Below are 10163 nucleotides of genomic sequence, written 5' to 3'. Positions count from 1 at the left end.
CAGTTAGTTGGTGCAGCCTTCATCAACCTAGCAGCTGTGTTCCCACTGCAACAACACAGCTTTTTTTTTAAGCACCCACCGTTCTGCTACAGCACAGACTTGGAGAAGGCTTGTTTTAGCCTCAATTCCACTCCAAGTGGCACCTTAAATATCTTTAATTTGCTGCTAGAGTAAAAAAAAAAAAAGATTATAAGAATAAAAGAAGGAGGTGGGTTGGGGGCTTTTTTGGTAGGGGCCAACATAACCAACCAACCCAAAGCCAAGATGTGGAAACTTGTTCTTTGGCTGGTTCTACAGCAGGACAGAAATTTGACCTGCCCAAACTAACCTACCCAGGGATGTTTCAGGGAAATCAAACACATGCTCTCAAGGGCAGTGAGATTAAAGACAAGTGCTCCTGGACCCTCGGGTACAACAGTGCAAGGACCTGTGTAATGCAAGTGACACTGCACCAAAGTGTAGAGACAACGCCCCACCATTTAGCCACTGCCTCTGGAACCAGTCACTTGGCAGTCTCATGTGAGAGGAGCGCTCAGGAAGAAATATCTGGAGGCTGTCTATATGCAGAACAGGTCTGGCACCCTGACAAAATTGTCCTATAATGATGTTTTCCTGGGGCAATCTCCCACTGGGGCACCGCGTGTGCGTGTATATAAAAAGAGGGGTTCGTTTTCCACATCCCCTTCAATCCTTGGTCTTGCAGTGACAACAATATAAACAGGAACACATCACATGAACATTTCCCTACCTGGAAATTTATCAAGACAACAGGAACCGTTTCAATTTCCGTTTGCTAGTGCAATGCCAGAGCAACATCACTGACGTCGCACTGCTACAAGTTCAGGATCCATTTGCATGAGGATGCAGACATAACCGTCGAACTAAGGTGAAGAATGAGGAAGAGGTATTTCATTAACAGCTACCAGACAACACACAGAAGGAGTCCTTCCCTTCCCAAAATGAGCTCTCCTCTAAAAACACTAAGCCCAACATATGCTGGACATTGAGGTTCTTATTGTCCTATAAACTAGCTCGGGAAAGTAAGGCAAATGTGAAATGGCTTTTGCAGAGTCACAGCCCTGATCTGCAGCAGAGCCGTGAAGCTCACAGATGCCCCAGGTACTGATTTTCTGGCTCTCGTGATAAAAAAATACTGGCTTTGAGGAGGAAGAGTTAAAAAAACGGACTGGGACTGTGCAACTGCACAAAGCAGACTGAATAGGTTTAGTGCCATTGATGTTTTAGAGACAGGATCAGCACAGGAGAAGTTAGTATATTAGCACCTGACTCGGTCAGACTGGCAAGGAACTTGCTCTTCCTCCCTTAGCTTTTTCTGTGTTCCCACAGCTCCAGCTGAGTGCTTCTCCTCCAACACTAGCAGTTCACAGCCAGTGCTGCATGGTCCATCTCACATGGCTGCTAATGTAGACGTCTTCCTTCTTGCAAGACTGGACGTCCCAAGTCAGGACTCCTATACTCAGGCTAGGCCCATGGCCCATATGATTCCCAGGTTAATGAGCTGTCACCTCTCCATTAGCTGTTGAGAGAAGACCTGTGTCCTTGCTCTTCATGCTCTTCCAAGCATTGTACTTCTTCATCATTTTCCTCTTAGCAAACCTGCAAATTTTAACCATGAACCCCAAAGACACTATGTACATGGCCAGGCCTCCAACCTTGAGTAGCCACATGGGCTCTGGTGAGGTAACCATAGCGTACATGATCCAGGCTCCCGCTCCAATCCGCAGCACTAGAAAAAGGAGCACAAAGAAGAAGTCCACCATGCCCCCCAGCCAACTGTGGTAGCGGCCCGTCTCCCGCAGGAACCAGCGAGCCTGCAGCAATGGATTGGTGATCTCACTGACGAAAACAACAGCATTGACCTCAGTGGCTGACCGGCCGATCCCCAGCACGATCGCCATGCCGCAGATGCTCAGTGCGTGATGGGCCAGCATGAGGATCCCCTCCGTCTGGAAGTACAAGCACCAACTCAAATCAAAGATGAAGTAGCCCAAGGCGATGGAGAAGGCGCAGACCTGCAGGGGTGTGTTTGGTGACCCTGGAAGAGAAAGAGGCTTGTTAGACTGAGAAAGGACATTCCTCTGGCCTCCAACCTGGGTGGACCACAGCTCCACCAGCATTGAGTGGAGAGTGTTTTAAGATAATTCCTTCCCTTTTTTCCAAAGCATTAGCTTGATATTCACCTCCAGAAGAACACGATACGTACTCAGTAGGTCAGTTTGCTGGATGTAAGCAGTCAGAGCTGCCAGTGTCAGCACTTAGAGCCACCCCATGAAGACCCAGCCTGGGCTGCCAGTCAGTCACAGTGGAGAACCTCTGCAATGCTGTCCATCCCCCCCCCCACACCTCCAACATGCCCTACCTTACTCTTTGCATAGGAAGATAATCGGGAATCCTCCCTAAGTTCTAGCAGTGCATTAATTGCCCTTATAAACTACCACAGTATCAACCAGCAGTTGAAGCAAGGGACACAGTTTGACTCCTATGCACTGGCCTGCCTATTGCTGAGGCTCCAGGAAAGGACTGCACATTAGTGATATGAGTGGACAAAGAGTTGTGTTCACTCTTGAGGAATTATCCCAGGTGTCCATGGCTCTTGGACAAGGAACTGAGAGCGAAAGTCCTGCCCCAGGGAATTTCAGCAGATGAAAGAGTCAACAATCAAAGAAATGCAGCCTCTGCAGACTCCACCTGGGATCTGAGAGACCAAATAAGCTTGGGAGAAGTCAACAAGGTTGGAAAGAAAGGCAGGGTACTGGGTTTCAAGAAGGGCAGGGGAAGAGGGTGCCGCTCTGAGGACAGATGGAAGCAGGAAATGGAGAAAGCACCTCCTACACTGATCGCAGGTCCAGTGAAGGCAGAGCCACTGCCCTGTCTCAGCAGGGTAAAACTCCGAACATACCTGCATGGGTTAGAGGTGAGGGGCCATCCACTAGAACGATGTAACCTGAGAGGAAGGTGACAACCGCTCCGTGCGACAGAGTGACCAGGCGGCAGCTCCATTCGTAAGACCGATTCTCATTCCAGGAGCAGAAGATGGCATAGAGGAAGAGCCAGCCGGACAGACTGCAGGCCACTTGGAGAATAATGGGAAGCATCATGCTGGGGCAGAGGGAAGAGGGAAAGGGATAAAGAGAGAGAGAGATTACATGTGAAGCAATTCTGTTTAAAAGACAGCTTCTCCCCACCCCTATTTGTAATGGCTATCCCTAATATACAAGTAGATCTTCTTGGACAGGAACCAACAGGTATCTGTGGCAACCCAGGTGGAAGATATGTACTCCTGGGGCCTGGAGAGATGTACAAGGCCATCAGGAGTAGCATACACAATACACAGCTACCTACTCTAACTCAGCATGGGATAACAGAGGAGCAGGTAAAAGCCCATTTTGCCTTTAGCAAAATGCTGCCTGAGGGTGGACCAACATAACTTACACCACTAGCATTTTACCCCAGATTCTTTTAGGGTCAGTTCTCCAACTGATACAGCAAAGTTACCTCACTTTAGGGGCTTGCAGCATCTGCCTGGTCCTTTTTGTTTGCTTGTTTTCACACAGGTACAAATGTTTCATCTCTCCAAGCCCTTTATAACATAAGATTCATCCCTGACTCTTACTCTTACCCAAAATCACCCTCCCATACCCTCTGGGCCCACGTAGGCATGTTTGCATTTGCACAAGACTGTGTGTGTCACTAAAAACTTCAGTATATTTGTAAATAGTAAATCCCAGCACCCAATAACGTATTTTAGTGGATAAACATGAGACTTCAAGTGAAAGCCATGACCTGACAGCAAGCTATGCCTGCAAGGGACCTTACAAGGTCGTCTAGTCCAACCCCTTGTTCAATGCAAGATCATCCATCAAACCATCCCAGCCTAGTGTTTGTCTGACCCTGCACTCCTTAATCTCCATTGATGAAGAAAGTACAACCTCCCCCTGTAATCTGTTCCAGTGCTTAACCACCCTCAGAGTTGGAAACTTCTTCCTCATATCTACCTGAAATCTCCCTGATTGCAATTCTTGCCCCATCTCCCTGCAGACACAGAGAACAAATGAATATGTTAATGACCTGTCCTTTATTATATTAGGACTTCCATTTGCATGATATACCCAAAGGCATTCTCCCCTGTTACTGGGAGAGAGAGAGATCTCTCTTTTACCATCATGTTATTAGAGGTAGCCAGAGCCCCAAGGCACAATCCCAGTCCCAAAAGCTTGCAGGTATTTCTAGATCAGTGGTTCTCAAACTTTCTAGACCTGAGGCACCCCTTCTTAGACTCAGGGCACCACTCATTAGACTCAGGGCACCCCACCATAACTTTTGTGAACTGAGCAACACTCCATTTGGAAAATTCATTAATTTATTTGAGTACTTACTTCCTTAGCCCAGACAGAGGGCAGTACTATTGTAGCTATTTGGGTACCAGCACCTCAGGTAGCTCAGTTAGAGTTTATAAATTCCCTTCCTCCTTTGTACACCGGAGAATGCTGCTGTGAAGCAGGCCTTTCCCACTGACTCCTCCTCCTAGAAATAGTCCTGAGAGTACCCCAAAGTCCTGCTCTGTGGCTCTCTACCTTGGGCATGCTGCCTGGCACCTGCTCTGGGCTGCACTCAGCTGGCTATGCCACCTCACTTCCAACTTTGGCGTTCGTAGAATAGGAGAGCATGGGCAGGGTGGGCTTCTCAGCAGGGATCCAGCGGGGTCACTGTAGAGGTGCTGTGAGAGCACCCCTGCCCTGCAGTACACTGCACGGTGCAATACACCCCATGCACGAGACCCCTGATAACAGACAGATACAACAGAGAGGTGCAGCCCAGGGAACCAGCAAGATAAATGGCAATCTGGCAGCATCCCCACTTCGTGGCAAAGAACAACCCCAGAGCCCAGGCACTCACCTTGGGAGCAAAAAGGGGACCCAGTCCATTAGCTGGCACCAACAGGTGGCTCCTATTCTCTAAGGATCAGCTGCAGAGAGGAAACATAACACATGCTGCCAGCATGTGACATGAGACATACCGCAACCCTGGGTGTGCAGAAGGGAGAATTCAGGGGAAAGAGCTCTGCATGTTCTGCCTGAGATAACCAGCTCCCTGCACTGCATTAATCTGATGATTACTCAAACTACAGAAGAGTCACAGGCAGCGATGGGGCGTGTGGGTGCTGGTGAAAGGGGAGGAGACTGGGAACCTATGCATGAGGCAGTAGTCAGGTTCTCCAGCCTGTGGGGCGAGATCTGGGGAGCAGATACCTGCAAGGGCGAGGCAAGAGCTGCGGCTGCTTTCTCCGGAGCAGACTCGACCAGATTTTGCCACTACCCCAGGGGGGTGTACATGAGAGGCAGAGGGACTCTGGATGCACAATGCCTCTGAGATATGAACAGCCTGGGGCAGGACAGGGAAGGGCAGGGCAGGGAGTTGCTCCTATCCATGCTGATCGGAGGAAAGGTGGCTCCTGTACGCCCAGGGCCTGATGGCACATCCCAGCAGCCTGCTGTGGGCACATGGGGCAGCCCTTGCTGTGGGAAAGAAGGGCTGGGGAAGGAGCCAGGCTGCAGCCTCCACATAGTGATCAGTATATGCATTGGTTTGATTTCCCTTCATCAAGTCTTTTCGCTTTGGGGTTAGTGAGAAAGGCCTCCCAGCTCGGATAGGAAGACTAAAGTGTTTTTAAGAAGCTATGTTATAGTACTGAGTAGACCATATCTTTCACAGTTGAAAGTGTCAGCTAATTTAGACAAAGCTGCACTTTAATTACAAGATTTCAGTACCGACTCAGCTCTCATTCACTGACAAACACATAAGTGCAAAGAGAGATAAAAATACAAGTTGCAAAGCACCTCCCTGAGCAGAAGCCTGACTCCCCCAATATATCTGAGCTGTTTTCTATTGCAAGCTCCTCAGCACAGAGACTCTCTCTCAGTGCAGTTTTGTACAGTGCCTTGCACAATACAGCTTTGCTCTCAGCTGGGGCGCTAGCACTAACAGAATACAAATGCTAACGGTAATATGGAAATAATGTTATTCAGTTCTCCATCAAAGCAAGACATCCGTCTGTATTTCCATATTTGTAGCATCAAATACTGAACACAAAAAAAGAAACATTGATTTCCTTTTCCTACAGTACTTTTATGATTTTCCCTCAGAAAACACCCTTAATAATTCACGCACTGATGGAACCGTGAATGTGTGGACTTGAAGCACAAGCAGTATTGTTAGTTGGGGGCCAGATTTTGGTCATGGGTTCCTCTGTGAAAATCCAAAGCAACTTGTCAAAACCTCCCAATTTTTTTGACGAGGCTCATTACACAGAATAATTTACTTATGGGTTTGCCTGATCCTCCTTCAGTGGGCATTTAAATTGATGCTAGATGTCCTCCTCGAATGCATGCTATAGTTCAGCTATTGCACATGGGCTTAGTGGAGGGATGAGTGGGCTAAATTCCTAAGATGTGATACTTGGTAATCAAAATGGTCTCTCAAAATCTATTCATCCGGATTTTCATAGAGGTGAAAGGGAGCTGCGTTTCTGCTTAACATGCACTCAAGAAACTTGTCTTCTATGATCCTAGAACATCTAAAGACACACGAGGCTCACTGGATCTCTGGCGGATGCAAATCAGCATAATCCAGTTGACTTCAGTTGAACAAGGCTACTGGGTACATGGCACAGGGTAGAGCACTGGCAATGTCATCCAGCAGGTTGGACTGCTGCCTTAAACAGGAACAAGACCTTGTGGAATTTGAGATGCGAGTGAGATAAGGGGTCATGAGTCTGGAGAAATTCCCCCGGCTGCAGTGCAAACCCTCTAGATTGACATGGGTGAACACGAGGACACAATCCCACTGGGGGGGTGGCTTCTGCAGCAAAAATAACCAGAACAGAAGCAGCGGGGCTCCTGCCTCAATCCAAAAGGGTCTTCAAATGCAGCCTTCAGTCTCTCTCGTGTACTTGCACCAAAACCAGTAGCTTCTCTTTTCCAAGTTCTTGCAATGCAGCACGAACTGTTCTAGCATTTAGAGGGTGGCAGATCTGGGAGCAGACTCGGCTGACACCACCATTCATTGGTCTCGCTGGAGCTATGACAATTTGTTAGCTGAGAGGCTGCCTGCCTCGGGGTGTGTGGGAGGATGGAGCTTCGGTCTTTCTCCCACCCCCATACTGGTATTTCAGGTCTAACGTGAACGGTGGTGAGCAGCACAAAACCTTGCGCCTTTCTCTGTTGGAGACAGAGGAAGCCCACGTTTAAATGCACCAGCTTCTCTACAGAGCCGCTTCTTCTGTTTGCTACTCGCAAGTACAGAGAAACCCAAGAGATCGGTGGCCCCATGTGCACAGCGAGCAGAGCATTTGAAAATTGCATTCCCTTCGAGAGGTTTCAAATAATGCACCAAACATAAGCCATGGAAATCATGTCACTTCTAGAAGCTTTGGCTGTAGTGCAACTCCCTCCCCTTTCCACCTTTCCATTCCCCACTGCCAGGTGGGAAATCTGCTCAATCCTGCGACGACGATTTGCCTTCGAGTTCTCAGGGCAGGGACTGGATGGATGTCAGCGTTCTCTTAATACCAAGCAGACAGTTGTTATTACAGCTGAGATTCACCCTGCACATACACGCAGCCAGGGGCAGCCTCTGCCCTGGAACAGGAACAGAGCAGAAGGCGTGGAGCAGTGAAAGGAAGGATTACTACCTGCATTTCACAGGTGGGAGCCCCAGATGGAGAGAGGTTAAGAGATTGCCCAGGGCCACACAGGAAGTGGCAGGTCTACCACAGGCCAATGACTGAACAAGCCTCTTCTTATTGGGGAACCTTAATACACATTATAAAGCAGTGTCTGTCTGAGAGACATTGATTGCAGTTGCCTAATTAGATTTGCAGTAAATGTCTCAGTGTCTACATGTGCAATGCTATTGGGATGGAGTAAACTAATTAACTCCTCAGTAGATTAGTACTTGTAGTTTTTTACTGCACAGCACTGTACACGTAGATGTTGATCTGGCTGGCTGGGGCATGAGGGTGCTTCAGTGCAGGGGGTGCCTGCCAGCTAGCCCCCACATTGAAGCACCCTCGTGCCCCAGCCAGCCCTTCTGCAACACGCTGAGCCAGGTTGTAGCAGCCCTGGTAGCAGGCTGACCCCTGGGCCACCTGGGGATGCTCCAACCTGGCTCAATGTGCTGCAGTCCTGGGCGTATGTTCAAATGTGGTGCCTGGGAGCAATAAACTCCAGTGTGATATGCACCGGAGCTTATTGCTGTGAATTAATTACATATGTAGATGCACCCACTGAGACTTAATTACTAACCTATGATGTGCTTCCTTTACATAGTGGAGTAGAATTAATTTAATAAGGGCATGCATCTTAGGGAGGGAAAGGTTTTACAGCTCCCAGCGTCCTAGACAAGTGCCTCCTGTATGTGCTGACAAGGTTCCTTGGGTGAATCTGATATCTTTTATTAGACCAACCCAAAGGGTTGGAGAATAGTTATTAAGCAAGCTTTCGGGCTCAAAAACCTTCATCAGGCTAAGGAAGTTTTTAGCCTGACCAAGGGTTTTTGAGCCCGAAAGCTTGCTTAATAACTATTCTCCAACCCTTTGGGTTGGTCTAATAAAAGATATCAGATTCACCCAAGGAACCTTGTCTGCCTATGTCCTTAGACCAACACGGCTACAACCTACACTCCTGTATGTGCTGGCTTTTAATAGGGCCATAAAGCAATCGCCAGCTTTGCTGGCTCAATGGGTGTCGTTGCCTCTTTTGGATTACAGAACCATGTCCCACAACCTGCCCCCAATATTGCTGCTGCTCCGAGTCAGGGGGAAGTAACCAAAATCCCAATGTCTTTTCTCAAAAAAATAGCCCACCTATTCTGACCATTCAGCATCCTCTCAGATTTTGCCTACTGGATCTTCACAGGTAGTTGCAAAAGCCTAGCGAACCTTATGCATTGAAGGCCACAGCTCTGCTCGGTGCATTGTGGTGGGTGCAGGGGAATGGGCAGGGGAAGTTTCTGGGTGATGGGGAAAATAATCTTGCTCCCAGATTGTGGTACTTCAGCATCACAAAGGACCGGGTACCTAAAAGGCATAGCAGATCTATCGGCCCCCACTTCAAAGTTCATTACCTCTCCACTGTGCTGTAGTTGGAAAGAGCCCCCACCCCTGCCCTCCAAAGCTGGCTGTGTGGCATGCCAGGGTACAGACATCCTGGGCAGAGCAGGGCAGATTCAAGTGGTTCTCTCAAAAAACATTTGTTTTCCAAATGGAAAATTTGGTTTGTGACCGAACAAAAAAAACCTTCCTTGGAAATTCTCTGCTTCCTTCAAACATGACTGATCTATTCAGGTGGAAATGGAAAACCAACATATTTCTGATTTTCAAACAGGTGGTTTTGTTTCTCCAGCAAAACTGCAAAATTAATGTTTTTATGTTTAAAAAAAATTCACAATTTTCTGCTTAAAAAAAACAATTCCACCTAGCTCTGCTGCAGGCTCCTTTCTCAGATAAGAGTATTTTGAGGGTAGAATGGGAATTTGTTTCCCATTCTGCCCTCAAAACAGCCACCAGCTACTCAAGCTGGACTGACTCACCTGTTTACATGAAGCCAATAGAAATGAATTAGGTAAATCACTGAAATATGCTATCTAACTTAATTATGCATAAAATAACAAAGTTGTTGTATATGGATAAGGGTCAGTTGGCTGTCCTTGGGGGTTTATAGCTGTGTATCAGTTGGGCAGGACTAAGTATGATAAAATAAAAGTGTGAGAAAGAACTGCTCCGTCCACTTCTGAGCTTCCTCCACTTCCAGCAGAGCTGAATGGGAAGAGAAAGCCCTCAAGCGTCTAGTAAGAGTCAGCTCGTAGCTCATCCATATCGAGCGTATTCATTTCTCAAAACACTGATGACCCACAGGAAGGACCATGCCTTTCAGTGTTGCAGCTGCCATTTAAATATAGTATAAAGAGACGCAGTCAGATTCCAAGTCATCTATTAAAAACTGTCTAATAAATCAGCCACATTACTAAAAAATATATTAGGGGTGGGATTGTCAAAAGTGCCCTGGTGATGTTGGAGTTCAGTTCCCACTCAGGGAAGTTAACAACCTTGGCTTCTCCATACAGATGCCATTTATTCACCTTTG

At 47.6% G+C, this 10163-nt stretch overlaps 1 protein-coding gene across 1 annotated transcript; it reads right to left on the bottom strand.

Moving 5' to 3' along the window:
* Positions 1-648: 648 nt before the first annotated feature.
* Positions 649-4946, bottom strand: LOC102372135 (transmembrane protein 136-like). The gene is made up of 4 exons (XM_006020411.2): positions 4918-4946; positions 2921-3120; positions 1284-2056; positions 649-881 (listed from the first exon to the last, which is right to left on the bottom strand). Exons 1-3 carry the CDS (start codon positions 4944-4946, stop codon positions 1512-1514), a joined length of 774 nt encoding a protein of 257 aa, XP_006020473.2. The 3' UTR covers positions 649-881; positions 1284-1511.
* Between the last annotated feature and the right edge of the window lie 5217 nt (positions 4947-10163).

Source organism: Alligator sinensis, unplaced genomic scaffold (assembly GCF_000455745.1).
Source record: "Alligator sinensis unplaced genomic scaffold, ASM45574v1 scaffold278_1, whole genome shotgun sequence".
NCBI lineage: Eukaryota > Metazoa > Chordata > Crocodylia > Alligatoridae > Alligator > Alligator sinensis.
Note: the sequence above shows the minus strand (reverse complement) of the source record. Positions and strands in the feature narration are given on the sequence as shown.

Excerpts from the sequence above, each read along its gene's own strand:
- LOC102372135 (XM_006020411.2), bottom strand. The coding sequence starts at position 4,946 with ATGGACTGGGTCCCCTTTTTGCTCCCAAG. Across the intron at positions 3,121-4,917 it reads GTCCCCTTTTTGCTCCCAAG|CATGATGCTTCCCATTATTC; the intron begins GTGAGTGCCTGG and ends CCTCTGCCCCAG. Across the intron at positions 2,057-2,920 it reads CTCACCTCTAACCCATGCAG|GGTCACCAAACACACCCCTG; the intron begins GTATGTTCGGAG and ends TTTCTCTTCCAG.